Genomic DNA, 15,247 nt, shown 5'->3' on the forward strand with positions numbered 1-15,247 from the left:
TAACTGCCACTACACTAACTTTATAGTTGTTGTAACCTCATAGGTGAGATCCTGCATTCAAAAATCCAGATTCTGAGCAATAGAGGAGCAAGGCTCAGAAAAGAAAGCTAAGGAAAAGAGAAATCACTTGATTTTGTGCCCATCTAATCTACTGTTGCAGTTGAAGTGCTTGTGTTGTTCACAAGCCTATGACCCCAACAACCAAGTGCTGAAAGTTGTTGTCAGGCTGTAGAGGTAGTGTAGCCAAACCTCTTTTCCTTAGTTGTGTTTCTTACAATAGCTGGAGGTAAGATAGGTGACTTATGAACTACTAGAGTGCTGATCTCTCAGGGATTTACTGGAGCAGATATGTGCACCCATCCTAGTAAGTATTTGCATGTGTATACCTACAGTCAAAATGTAACAATACTGCCCCATACTTTTTCATTGCAATTCAAGCCAGATATTTCTTCCAACAATTTTTGTTCTCTTCTATAAATGCTGTCCCATTTCTCTCTGTCATTCTGACAATAATACAGGCAATCCCCAGGTTACGTGGATCTGACTTATGTCGGATCCGCACTTACGAATGGGGCTTTTCTCGCCCCGGAGGACGCGGGCGGCAGGACCGCCTAGACGCGCTGCGGTCCTGCCACCCACATCCTCCAGGGCAAGAAAAGCTGCTCCGCGTCTCCCTGGTCTGCTGGGCCCAACCCCCAGCAGACCAGGGAGACGCGGAGCAAAGCCGCGGAGGACCCGGGAGGCAGGACTGCAGGCGCGTCTGGGCGGTCCCCCCGCCCGGGTCCTCCACGGCTTTGCTCCACGTCTCCCTGGTCTGCTGGGGGTGGGGGCCCAGCAGACCAGGGAGACGCAGAGGACCCGGGCGGCGGACCGCGGTGCGTCTTGGTCCCGCCGCCTGCGTCTCCCTGGTCTGCTGGGGGGGGCCCAGCTAGTGCTCCCCCCCTCCCCAGCAGACCAGGCTTTTCTCGGGACGCCTGTGGTAGAGCAGCTGGGGCGCTGCCGGTTGGTCCCGCAGCGCCACTCTCAGCACTACTGGACAAACCCGGCAGCACCCCAGCTGCTCTGCCCCAGACGTCCTGATTCAGCCGCTGCTGGTCAGTTTCAGCAGCGGCTGAATCAGGACGCCTGGGGCAAAGCAGCTGGGGTGCTGCCGGGTTTGTCCAGTAGTGCCGAGGAGCGGCTCTACTGGAGCAACCCAGCAGCACCCCAGCTGCTCTGCCCCAGGCGTCCCCAAGTCAGCCGCTGCTGAAACTGACCAGCGGCTGATTACAGGAAGCCCGAGGCAGAGCTGCTCTGCCCCGGGCTTCCTGGAATCAGCCGCTGATCAGTTTCAGCAGCAGCTGACTTGGGGACGCCTGGGGTTCTTAAGTTGAATCTGTATGTAAGTCAGAACTGGTGTCCAGATTCAGCCTGTTGAAACTGACCAGCGGCTGATTCCAGGAAGCCCGGGGCAGAGCAACTCTGCCTCGGGCTTCCTGTAGTCAGCCGCTGGTCAGTTTCAGCAGCGGCTGAATCTGGACGCCAGTTCCGACTTACATACAGATTCAACTTAAGAACAAACCTACAGTCCCTATCTTGTACGTAACCCGGGGACTGCCTGTATACCCAGAACTGAGCATTATTCCCTGACTTTACTGTCCCAGTATGCAATGGGTCTACATTTTATTTTAAAAGGATTTAAACTGAAATGCCCATCCTGGCTGTTGGAGGTCCTACCATAATGAAGATACATAATTAGAAATATACAAGTGAATCAAAAAAGTCCATATAAAACCACCAGAGTATTCACCATTTATAATATATGTCTGAAATCATAGAATCATAGAACTGGAAGAGACCTCAGAAGGTCATCAAGTCCAGCCCCCTGCTCTAGGCAGGACCAATTCCAACTAAAATACAAATATTTTAGATATAAATCTGGGTTTGAGAGGAAAGATTATTTTGGGGTTTGGATATTTTGGTACAAATTTATGCTTTAAAATGTATGGTCTCATTGGCTTTTTATTATCATATCACATAATAAAACTACCTGAATGATGACTGAGGCTATGTCTAGACTACAGGCTTCTTTCGGAAGAAACTTTTTCTGGAAGAGATCTTCCAGAAAAACTTCTTTCAAAAGAGAGCATCCACACAGCAAAAGTGCATCGAAAAAGTGATTTTTCAAAAAATAGCATCCACATTGATTGGCTGCTATCTCGCATTTAAGTTGTGATTACTATGGAGTGACCACTAGGGCACATGTGCTTTTTCCTGGAGGCCTCTTCTTTCGAAAAAAAACCCCTCTTCCCAATCCACACATGCCTTTTTCCAAAAGAGTTCTTTCGGAACAAGGCTTCTTCCTCATAGAAAGAGGTTCACCACTGTCAGAAAAATCCCTGTGTTCTTCTGACTTTCTGTTGAAAGAATGCAATTGCAGCGTGGACGTAAGTATAGTTTTTCCAGAAAAAATGGCCATTTTTCTAGAATAACTCTGCATTGTAGACATAACTTGAGACTTAAGCCGTTATTATTATAGCCCGGAGAGTGAGGGTCAACAGTTCTAGTGGTTTTTTAAACCTTTTATTTTCTTGAAAAATATTATTCCTAAGGTTAGAAATGACTGTGCTATCTGATAACTGAAAACAGATCTACACAGGTTTGTACATAAATCTGTCTCATTGAACAGGAATAAATTGTACTTTACAATAGTAGACTTAGTTGCGTAAGACCACACATTGTTAACACCCTGAAGCCTTTCAGTTAGCATAGCTTTAAAATATACATCAAGAATTAATACCTTTATTCAGCAGACATGCTCTTGCATTGTTCTTACCACACTTGTTGAAAGGGTTATTAAGAGAACAATACAGGGAAGGGGGAGAACTCAGCTACATGAGGGAACTGACATAAAATGGCAATTAAGCATGCAGAATGAATTGTTTGATTGTGCTTCAAACCAGGTAACACGTAAGAGAAAAACTAAAAAACAACAAATAGTCTAACACTTTAAATACTAACAAAACATGTAGATGGTATCATGAGCTTTTGTGGGCACAGCCCACTTCTTCAGATATCCGGTCATCTGAAGAAGTGGGCTGTGCCCACGAAAACTCATGATACCATCTACATTTTCGTTAGTCTTTAAAGTGCTTCCAGACTATTCATTGTTTTTCCTGTTACAGACTAACTTGGCTACCCCTCTGAAACTTCTTAAAATAATTACATTTGGCAAGAGGGGAAATAGGGCATCTAAGTTAGAGATGTATGAGCTTTAAACATCAAAACTTACAGAAGTTACTTGTATAACTATTTTAGTGTGTTAGAGGATTTTTTTCATACTAAATTGGCTTTATCGTGGTTTTCAAAACATGAAAAGAACTGTGAAGCAATAATTATTATACGAGGAGTTCTGCCCGAGATGTATGAAAAAACCTGTTTAAAAGGGCTTTAAATGGCAAATTACAATATTCATTGGTTGACAAACATCACAGATGATTCAGTATTGAATTTCTTCTGGTTCCATCTATAGCTAATTTATATAGATCAGATTAAAAAGGGATAGCAGACTGATTGTTTTTATTCTCAAGTCTTACCAAACCAAGAACAGTCATAAGCACTGTTTCTGTACTTATGAATTTTAAATAACACTGCCACTCTAGCACTTCTCTATCTTTTTATATCTGTACAGAAAGTGAAACCATAAAACTTTTATATGTACCAGGGATTAAATTCTGCCTTCACTGATGTTAATGGGAATTTTGTGTTGAATTCAGTGGGCCCAACATTTCACATCAATTTTCTATACATAACAAGGACCTGATTGTACAATTTGTACTCACATAAATACTGCCATTATGGCTTTGTCTGTACTAGGTGATCTGAGCCATTGGTGGCCCGGTTGTTGTAGCTACAGACCAGTGGAAAACCCCTAGCACAGATTTAGATACACTTTGCACTGATTCAACTGGTTCATACTGTTCCAGTACTAGACAAGTAATGGCAAAATCCTCAGTATAGACAAGGCCTATGTGATCACTAGTGTAAGTGTTGTATGATCTTGCCCCAAAAATGGAGATTGACATTAATATTTTTATTAAAACTTAGATAACTTTAATTAACATAGCTTCATGGGTAAAATATTTCCAAGTTTCAGGAAACAATGAGCTACAATAGAACTTTAGACTTACGAACTCACTAGTCAACCACAAATTATCTATTATTTCTCAAAGTAAAAATATATTAGAATTAAATATCACAGCATGTTTGTATGCCAGTGTTGGCCTAAACTCAGAAATAAAGAAATTCACTATTATTTCAGATCAACTTAGAGAGTGATTAATCAATTTAAAATAAAAGAGCTGATATTAGTTGTGGTGTTTTTGCCATAATTGCAACTATAATTTTTAGCCACCAATTAAAATAATGCAACACAAGGTAAGTTTAGTTATAAGATATGCACACACTTCGAGGACAGTATGAGTTATTGCCCAGTGCTTTTAATTGTACATAGTGTAATTAGTTCACAATAACGATATCCCCAGAGGGTAGTTGAACATTTTGGGAAAAAATAACTTTAGTGTTGAATAAATAATTATGTGAAGCTTATTGTGATCATTGCAAAATCCCAATCACAGCAAGGAGGCTTCAGATGAGAGAAACTTGATGTAACCAATTTAGCACATTACAGACTTGGGGAAATAATTAGGAAGTTCCTCCAGTTTTACAGAGTAAGGTTACAAAACTCTCAGCTCCTGCTGTTGCAGTATATGGCTGTAATAAAAGATAGCTTGCCATATCATTAACTTGACAATTGTATTTAAGAAAAGCAGGCAATTTCCCCCACTAGTCCTTCTTTAAGTCTTCTGAAAATAGCCTCACAGTCAGCCATTCTAGACAGAATCATACAGTTTTTACCCATATCAGGTAAAATAGGCTGAGGCTCAGTGGGATGTTTTTAAAATACCATATTTCACAGGAAAGTGTGCAATATATTAACCATGTCTTCATTTTATGCATTTTTTGTTTTCTCTGGTTCTGATGTGAAGCCAGTCTCCTATAATGACTGGATAATGAAAGCAAATTAATGTTAATATGTCTGTTTAGAGAGAGCATTCATCTCTCTCTCTCTCTCTCTCTCTCTCTCTCCATATATATATATATGCACAGAGAGAGATAAAAAATACTCTATTTTTAGTACAATAGAGGTGCTATAAAATATATTTGCCTAATTTAAACCATGTGTCTTTTCCACAAGTTGGGACAAATCCATCCATCTACATGCAAATCATGGGCACACTCAAAAACTTGGTTTCCTTTCCTCAGGTAATCCTCGCTACATTCACTTATTCAGGTTTTTTTAAATTAGTGAAATTGGAAACCTTTGTAGTTCTAAATTCCATACACTGACTGCAATGACCTTCCTTCATGCCAGTTTTTCCTGAATGTCTTCCTGAATAACTATCAGTTTCTTTATCCCTCTCTTAATCTGAGTAAAAGTAGTTTGAAAACATAATACTGTTTTGTCCACAAAAACAGTATATTAACACTTAAAAAAACAAGAAAAAATAGTAGCTAAGAAAATGTATTCTTGTCCTTCCTCAGATCTCTCTGCTTGTATCATGTGTCCCTGGCCCCCACCCTTTGTCTGTTTTGTGTGTCTGCAGATTTAGCTCTTTGTGTTTGCATAGTGGCCATATGATAATATAAAAATAAATAAATTTAATTCAGATTACAGATTAAGTCATACCACTTTTCAATTTTTATGTAATGGTGTTCAGAATTGACTTCTGATTCTACACTGACCACATCACACTCCAGAGTAACCTTCAAGGTAACTTAAGACAGTGGCTGTATAACATCATCTTGCCTTGGCAGCTCATTTTATCATTCTCAATGTCAGCTTCTACACACATGCCACATTCATTTGATACTATCATTTCATGTGGCTCAGGTTTAGAATTATCTCATAAGAACATAAGAACAGTCATACTGGGTCAGACCAAAGGACCATCAAGCCCAGTATCCTGTCTTCCAATAGTAGCCAATGCCAGATGCCCTAGAGCAGTGGTTCCCAACCTTTTTTATACCACGGACCAGCAAACTCATTCAAAACTTTTTGGCAGACCAGCACGGAAACAGTTGCATATTCATTATGATAATTAATTTATATGAATATTTATTTTGGTAATTAATGTAAAGTGATCATGTGCTGTTTTACATTTTATCTGTACACACGTAATACATGCCATTGTGTGGCTGGGAAGATCAAAATCATGCATTGTTAAACGGATGGCATGCTTTGCAGAATAGTTCTAGTTTTCACTAATTTTAGGAGAGAGGCAAAGGAGTAGAGTAGGCTGGGCAGGAAAAGGGGGGCTATGGGCAAGAGGAAGAAGGGAGGGAAACAAAAGAAAAGGGGGACCAAGCCAGGGAGAGTATAGGCTGAAAGTGGTGGGGCACTGATTCTGGCTTGAAGGGCTTTTCCTGGCTTGTCCCCTCAACACATGGCAGCCAGCTGGGTATTAATGGCCCCTGCTCAGCCCCAGTTGCCCCACCAGGTGGTCCCCAAGCCAGCCCCCAGGGCTCAGCGGGGCCAAGAAGCCCTGCTCTGCCACATGTCCCAGCCACCTCCAGAGCAGGCCTGGTCCTGGAGCAAACCCACTCTTCCACACGGCCCAGCCAGCCCTGGAGGAACCCTAACCTCCAGAGGAGCTCTGGCCCCCTGAAGGAGCCCTGCTCTGCCACACGGCCCAGCTGCCACAGAGCAGTCCCACTCGACCATGTGGGCTGGCTGCCCCAGGAGCAGCTCAGCCATGCAACCCTGCTGGCCAGGCCATGTGGCTGCCATGGAGCTGGAACCAGGGCCATGGTGACAGCCTCACTGTGGCTCAGCTGAGGCATGGCCTAGCAGAGTGCCATGGCTTGGTAGGCAGGGGGTTGCAGCCTGCCATCAGTCTGCGGACTTGTAGTTGGGAACCACTGCCCCAGAGGTAGTGAACAGAAATAGGTAATCATCAAGTGTTCCTTCTCCTGACATCCATTTCCAGCCCCTGACGAACAGAGGCTAAGGACACCCTTCCTGCCCATTCTGACTAATAAGTATTGATGGACCTAACCTCCATGAATTTATATAGTTCTTTTTTGAAACCTGTTAAAGTCCTGGTCTTCACAACATCATTTGGCAAGGAGTTCCACAAGTTGACTGTATGCTGTGTGAAGAAAAACTTCCTTTTTGTTTGTTTTAGAACTGCTACAGGCCATCTGCGCTATAAGTCACCCAGGTGTATGTCGGTTCCACACTAACATAGATAATTAATTTAGGAACTGCATGGCTGTGTCTACATTGGCATGATTTTGCGCAAAAACAGTTGCTTTTGTGCAAAAACTTGCTGCCTGTCTATACTGGCCGTGAGTTCTTGTGCAAGTACACTGACGTTCTAATGTGTGAAATCAGTGCTTCTTGCACAAGAACTATGATGCTCCCGCTCAGGAATAAGCCCTCTTGCACAACTGTTCTTCCACAAGAGGCCAGTGTACACAGGCAACATGAATTTCTTGTGCAAGAAAGCCCTGTGGTCAAAATGGCCATCAGAGCTTTCTTGCGCAAGAGAGCGTCTACACTGGCATGGATGCTCTTGCACAAAAGCACATCTCTTGAGCAAATGCACATGCCAGTGTAGACGTTCTCTTCTGGAAGAGTTTTTGCACAAGAACTCTTCCTCAAAAGAGTTCTTGCACAAGATCATGCCAGTGTAGACCTAGCCTTTTGTTATAAGTCCTCCCATTCTCTGATCTTATGTCTCTCCAAAAAAATGGAAAAATTTGCTCAAATGCAAGTCAGGCGCTTGAACACAAATCAAAGATAGCAGCCAACTCATGTGCTGTAGAGACATGAAGCTGAAGTCTTTGCTAGTGCAGTGCACTCCCCCGCTCCCTCTTAAAGAGACAGAGCTTTTTTGCAGCAGGATTTTTTTTTTTTTTTTTTTTTTGCGCTCAATGAAAAGCGGCACCGAGTCATTTTTGTTGTTGTTGCTTAACAAATCATGGTGAGGCCTTTTTATTTTTTTAGACAACCCTAGGGGTTCCATCGCCAAATAAAATTGGGAAACATTATGCTAGTGTATTGTAGTGAAAATCCACTTGCTATGAAAAACTATGTGAAATCTTGGCTTCCTGTTATTTGGAAATCCCACAGAAAGGCCTGGATGATCAGGCAGCTTTTCTGTGAATGTTTATGGATTATTTTGTTCCAAAAATGAAAAAGGATTGCAAGGAGAATAATCTTACATTCAAGATTTCCTCATCCTAGACAATGTTAGCATCTATGACCTGGATTTTGAATCCCTCTGTCCTAACATCAAGGTTGTTTTTATGCCACCAAGGATAACCTCACTCAGGAAGCAGCTGGACTAGGAGGTTATCACAACCTTCAAAGCCTATTTTTTGTGGAGGACATTCCGCAGACTTCTTTGGGAAACTGATGGAGAAGGAAAACTCACTGTCCAGGAATTTTGGAAGAAATTCAACATCATGGGTGCTGTTATGATCATCGGTGTTGCCTGGCGAGAAGTCTCCAATTGGTTAATGAACAGTGTCTGGAAGAACTTGTACCCTGATGCTGTGCATGACTTCTTAGGCTTTCCGGAAGCCCTCATACATAAGGAAATTGTCCAACTAGCAAAGGAGGCTAGATTTCAGGAAGTCGAATAGGACAATGTGAAAGAGTTGTTAGAATCTCATTCTTTGCCTCTCAATAACAAGGATCTCGCGGAGTTGGATAAACAGCGCCACAAAGAAGATAGTGTTGATGAAGATGAGGATAAAGATAAAGAAGCAGATGCTGGCCTCACAATCCCTGTCCTCTGATGTATATTTGATCTATGTGAGGCGATGATGGATATTCTTAAGGAATGCAACCATCTTGTTGATTGTTCTTCAAGAGCAGCAGCAATCATGACAAGATAGCTTGTCATGTTACAGACAGATTTTAGATGTGAAATTTAAGCACACCAAGCAAACAACACTGGACACTTTCTTTATTAAAAAGGTAGAAAGGGATCCCAAAGCATTCACAGATGAGCTTCAACCTAGGACTTTCTGGCATTAAAAAGCAGAAAAAAACTCATGCAGCAACCATTGAATAGCCTTGAGAAGTCGTGATGTTGTTTGTTATTGACACTGATGCAGCAGGTGTTGCTGACTTACCAATCATTGAGGTGGTGGATGTTCTGATGTTGAGATGGCTGTTGATCATTCTCTACCTGCTTCCCCATCTTCATCCTCATCCTCATCCTCATCCTCCAACTAATTCTCCATCATTAACAACAAGCAAAAATGTCACCTTCTCAAGGTCAGATTATTTTATTAAAAACTACACTAGGATGTCATAATATCATGTTTAAGTGTTGTTAAAATCAGAATTGTGGCATTTCATAAGTTCTGGAACCTAACCTCTCCTTATTCCATTGATTCTTATGGAATAGAATTCCCCATCTTGTGTCTTTAAGGTGACGTAAAGACTGTTCCAAAATGCATTCTCTCCCCCTATTTACATTAATTCTTATGGGGAAAAATTCCCCACTTTATGTTGTTTTGCTATAAGTCCACGTTTTTTGGAATGTATCTTGGATGTATAGCGAGAATATTCTGTACCTCTTAATTTCAAATGGTGACCCCTTCTTCTTAAGTTATGGGAACAAGTAAATATCTTTTCCTTATTCACTTTCTCTATACTTGTCATGATTTCATAGACCTCTATTATATACCCCCTTACTCTCCTCTTTCCTAAACTCAAAAGTCCCAGTCTTTTTAATCTCTCTTCCTATATCTTTGTTGAGATGAGGCAACCACATCTGTATGCAGTATTCAAGATGTGGGCATACCATGCATTTATATAGAGGCAATAACATATTTTCCGTCTTATTCTCTATCCCTTTTTAAATGATTCCTAATATTCTGTTTGCTTTTTTGATTGCTGCTTTTTTGACTGCTGTTTTTAGAGAACTATCCACAGTGACTCCAAGATATCTCTCTTGAGTGGTTATCGCTAAATTAGTCCAATTCATTTAGTATGTGTAGTTGGGATCAGTTTTTCCCATATGCATTACTTTGCATTTATCAACATTAAAATTCATTTGCCATTTTGTTGTCCAATCACCTACTTTTGTAAGATCCTTTTGAAGCTCTTCATAGTCTGCTTTGGTCTTAAATATTCTTGAGCAGTATAGTATAATCTGAAAATTTTGGCACCTCACCGTTTCTGCTACTGCTAGGTCTTGCTGCAGTGGACCAGATCTCAGGCACATGATTAGACTTACAAGTCTTCAGTGTATGCTTCAGAAATAGTTTAGCAATAACAATATCTAGCTCTTACATAGCATGTTTAATTTATAGCTCCCAAAGTACATTATAAAGAAGGTACACATCATTTTCCACATTGAGAAACTGAGGCATAGAGAGGGGAAGTGATTTGCTTAAGGTCACTCAGCCAAAGAGTAACAGAGCTGGCTTGAGGACTCAGAGGACCTGAGGTTAGACTGCATTGCCTTCAATATGATTGCTCATTTATCCCAAATACCCTCTTTCTCAGTAATTTAGCTACCTAGATCAGATCATGACTGTGCACAGTGTTCCTGCCAGTAAATGTACTACAGGACATTCTCTTCAGATAGGTTGATTCTGTTGGTTACATTCCCATAAACTGTCCAGTTACCTTGCGTGGACGTATATCTTTTCAAGATTAAATGTAAATAGAAATTTGTCACCCCATCTGAAAATCGTAACAATGATTTATATATGTAGGATCTTTATGAATTAGTAACTTATCAGCGCCATGTAATTGATCCAGTTACTTCCTGTTTTCACAGCAATAGTGTTTTCTCTTTGTCTGACTTCTGCAGGATGTCTTCCTTATGGTGCAGTTTTATCTTTTATCTGTTTTGTTTCTCTATCCATCTACTTATCCTGGTCTTCAAATATTTAAATCCAGAATATGGTAGCATACAATAAGAACCGTGAGTCCTATGAGTCATAGATTAATATTTGGATCATAGATGGGCAATGTATTTGTACATTGAGTACCTTTCTGACTGAGATTTTCATTTTTAACCTTTGATTTAAAAAACAGTAATAAGTATCTTATTGTAAATGTAGTGTTGTTGTAGCCATATTGATCACAGGCTATTTGACAAGATGGTACAGTAATGTCTTCTGTTGGACCAACCTCTCTGACTGGTCCAATAAAAGGTATTAATTTGCTTGTCTTGTCTCTTTTATTGTAAGCTATTTAACTGGATTTCCATGTTTAAATTTACAGTCACATTCAGCATATTAAGGAAAGTGATTAAAACAGTTGGAAACCTTTTAAAAATGTTACCTCCTCTTTCAAAGTATACTTTGGAGAATTTTCAGCTGTGAAGCTCTTTCATTAGACAACTCATTTGATTACATTTCAGATTCCAGTGAATTCACTCCTTGAATGTGACACTGAAGTCTAAAAGTTGTCTCCCTTTTTTCCCATTAGATCCAGAATATATCACACGTCCTCTCAGTGCATTGGTCCTGAATCGCTTCAGCAGTAAGGAGTTGGCTTTCTATCTTCCACTCAAGCAAACACAAGGTATGTGGCTTCTTGATTATATCTTATGTGATTCTTACAAAGTGCCATCTTTTATAGACCTTGAAGTATATAAGAAATTACACTGTGTGTATAAACATAAAAGTTTAAAAGTTTGAGAAGTTTGCACTGTGATATGATGTTTGACTCCAGTGATTCTAATAATTGATCCTGTATCAGGGAACCAGTGGCCATCTAATTCTACTACATAAGAAAGAATCACATCCATTCCTGATGATGGGGAATGCCAATTGTACAGTGCTTTATGTAACAGAAATAGTCATTCCTTCCTTATCCTTTAACAATCATCTTACACCATGAAGCATAACATTTCATTATCCCATTTTAAAAAGGAAGGCTACCAATAGTGGTTGACACTAAAAGGAAACTAGAGGTCACTGCATTTTTTTTCCTGGTATGTGACTAACTAAAAAAAAGGAGTGTAAGAACCCTTACAAAATAATGTCATATTGTTTATATCTAGCAAGCACTTTTAATGCTTAGGATAAATTCATTTAAGGTAAACCAAGCTGTCTTATATATGACATTTAAGTTACATTTTAACTTGAATATATATTTACATTGAAGTCCGTGAAGATTAGTAACATCATTATACAAAAACATGTGACCTAGCAGGTGGAAAAAGCATCTGTTAGATCTAAGAAAATGTAAATGGAAGGGATTTAAAACAATAAACAAAACAAACAAATAAGACGACCTCCCAAAACCTGATTAGGATCTCCAATTAGTAAATGAATAGATGTGAGTAGAAAAAACAAAGATCTGTATATCTGAAAAGCAGTACCTTCTTCACGTACATAAAAAGTTATTAGTTGAATGGATTTTTCTTGAAACAACTTATGGTTTCCTTAAAAGAGTGTAAGGGAACAGAAGAAGACATTTCAATAAAAAAGGCCCTTTTCAGAAAAAAAATAGCTTAAAGGGGTCAGTTAGGGAAAATAATATCCAGAAGTAAAATAGTTTAACAATTGAAAGTTTCCCTTATTTTAATGCATGTAAAACTATAGAAAATAGGAAATAGCCATTACAATCATTCAGTTGTATTTATGCATGTATCTTCCTTCTTCCCTTCTTTTTTCCCAGGGGACTTTATCTGCTGAAAGCTATTATTTGCCTATACAGTTTGAAATTTTCAACTATTTCAGAGAAATCTGGAAACCAAAATTTAGACTTCCAGGAAATATCTGAAATATTTACTTTTAAGAATGTGTGCGCCATGTTTTAATTTATACTTATGCCTTCTAATTGATATAAGATCAGAAAATATTTTTTATTTCCCTTACTTTTGTAAATTTTACAAATATGTATATATGAATTATACACAATAGCAACTTGTTTCCTGAATTTGTCCAATAATACAGACCAATCTTAAGGTTAGTTCAGAGTGAATTTATAATTTAAGGAGTTTAAGTAATAATTGCAGGTCTTTCATGATGCGATGGTGTCGTCTTTTGCTCCAATGTTAACATAAAAATTGTCTACCGTCTATAAGAAATGATGGGCAGACTTTTCTTTTTATTCATGTGACTTAAATGCTTTATCGAAACAGAGGAGTTGTTCAGGTCACTTTATCAATTATGCTTTTCAGTTTCAAGTTGTACAAGGCTTTTTGTTAGAATGTGAAAATTAATTTTTTGCTCTGGCTGCTGTCTCGTATAGTTATATATGAATGTATGTCTGTTATATAGCCATATACATTCACATAAATACTCATATGGAATTAAACCAAACAAATTTGCATTTGTAGAAATACAAATTAGTCTGTATCAACTTCATCTGGAAATATTAATAAGGGGTTCTGAACTGGAAGATGAAAATTTGAGATTAACCACTCAGTTTCCTCCAAATTTTGTCACAGATTGGGGTATTTCTTGACATGTATTTTGCTTCCCGTTCTAGCCAGTGGCTATAGGGAAGGAAGTTTCAAGTTAGTTATCTTGGAGGTTTCTGTTATATACTTCTGTACCAGGTGTGGGCTGTCTACAGAGCATGTTTATGGACAGCAGATGTGTTCATCCTAAAATCCTTTAATGCTCCCTCAGGTGTGATTAAGGTTAATTTTTCTTCCACGCAGTGTTACCTAGCAGTGTAGTATAATATAGTTTAGCATTCCATTAATCTACGCAGTTCAGTGCAGTATTGACACATTGTACCTGTGTTGGTCCCAGGATATTAGAGACAAGATGGTTGAAGCAATATCTTTCATGCAACTTGGTCCAATAAAAGATTATATCACCCATCTTGTGTCTCCATGGTTCAACAACACGTTTAGAAGATGTGGCAGGAAGCAAGTAGATCACAGAGTAGAGACTGAGCTTTCTTTTTTCCTCCTCTTTCACTTTGATTCTAGGTTTAACCTTTTGGATTTTTGTTTTGTTTTTACAGACCTATCTAAAAATCTGCAGAATCAAACAGAATAAATTTTGAACATTGGCCCTTCCTCCTCTTTCTGTGCCTTTAACTTTGTACACGTAAATATATACATCAATATATTTGCAAATCAGACATATCATTTACTCATCCAAAACTGCAAGCAAAAACCAAAAGCAAGCATTGATTGAGGGAGGCTCCTTTCAAAATCAGCCTTTTCAATTCTGAGAACAGAACTTTACAGAGACTTTATTAGGAAAATATGTCATCTTACCTCATCTTTTCTTACCACAATAAGGCTATGTCTAAACTACATCTCGTCGAAAGAGAGATGTAAATTAGGCAAATCGAAAGTGCAAATGAAGCAGGGATTTAAATGCCCCGTGCTTCATTTGCATAATTATGTTGCAGTGCTTTTTCGAAAAAAGGAATTTTGAAAGTGAAAGTGCTGTTTAGAAATGGTTCTTTAAAAAAAACCCTTTTTCGAAAGATCCCGTACTCCTCTATTTTTTGAGGAGTACGGGATCTTTCAAAAAAGGTTTTTTTTTCCCCAAAAGAACCACATCTAGACGGCGCTTTCACTTTCAAAATACCCTTCCATTTTGCAATTATGCAAATGAAGCGTGGGATATTTAAATCCCCACTTCATTTGCACTTTTGATTTGCCTAATATACTTCCCTCTTTCGACAGAGGAATGTAGTTTAGACATAGCCTAAGGCGGTGTCTACATTGACGCGATCTTTCTGCCTGTCTACACTGGCCACGAGTTCTTACACAAGTAAACTGACGTTCTAACGTATGAAATCAGTGCTTCTTGCGCAAGAACTCTGACTCTCCCACTCATGAAAAAACCCTCTTGTGCAACTGTTCTTGCTCAAGAGGCCAGTGTAGACAGGCAGCCAAGAGATTTTGTGCAAGAGCTGTCCAAACGGAAAAAAGCCCTAGTGGCTGCTTGGACGCTCTGTACGCGCAGGCAGCTCTGGACTTCCTGGTAAACCGAGCCCCCTTAAAGGCAGACGCAGCCTGGAAAGGCCACGAGGCATAAGCACCTCTGCCACCCAGCTCTTCCACGTGGCTCTGCTCTCTCCAAACAGCCACCAGACCACCCAGGATGGCCGCTCCGGAGGGAGGGGGTGGGGGACAACAACCTGCACCCCCAGCGCAGGAGGCCCCAAGGGGCACAAAGTGGCGTGCCCCTTCCTGGTCCCCAGGGGAGAGGAAGAGGCCCTCCACAACCCATGGTCCCGTCGGTGGAACAC

The 15,247-nt window shown here is 39.9% G+C and overlaps 1 protein-coding gene across 3 annotated transcripts in view; it reads left to right on the top strand.

The window, feature by feature from the left end:
• The window catches only part of CFAP47 (cilia and flagella associated protein 47), a 665,273-nt gene that overhangs the window by 567,077 nt on the left and 82,949 nt on the right, over nt 1-15,247 (top strand). For all 3 annotated transcript variants that reach the window (XM_075913261.1, XM_075913262.1, XM_075913264.1), the window contains exon 57: nt 11,504-11,599. In XM_075913261.1, the coding sequence (XP_075769376.1) occupies nt 11,504-11,599 (96 nt within the window). The remainder of the gene's footprint in view (nt 1-11,503; nt 11,600-15,247) is intronic.

The sequence above is a fragment of the Pelodiscus sinensis genome, chromosome 1 (genome assembly GCF_049634645.1).
Source record: "Pelodiscus sinensis isolate JC-2024 chromosome 1, ASM4963464v1, whole genome shotgun sequence".
In the NCBI taxonomy this organism is placed as follows: domain Eukaryota; kingdom Metazoa; phylum Chordata; order Testudines; family Trionychidae; genus Pelodiscus; species Pelodiscus sinensis.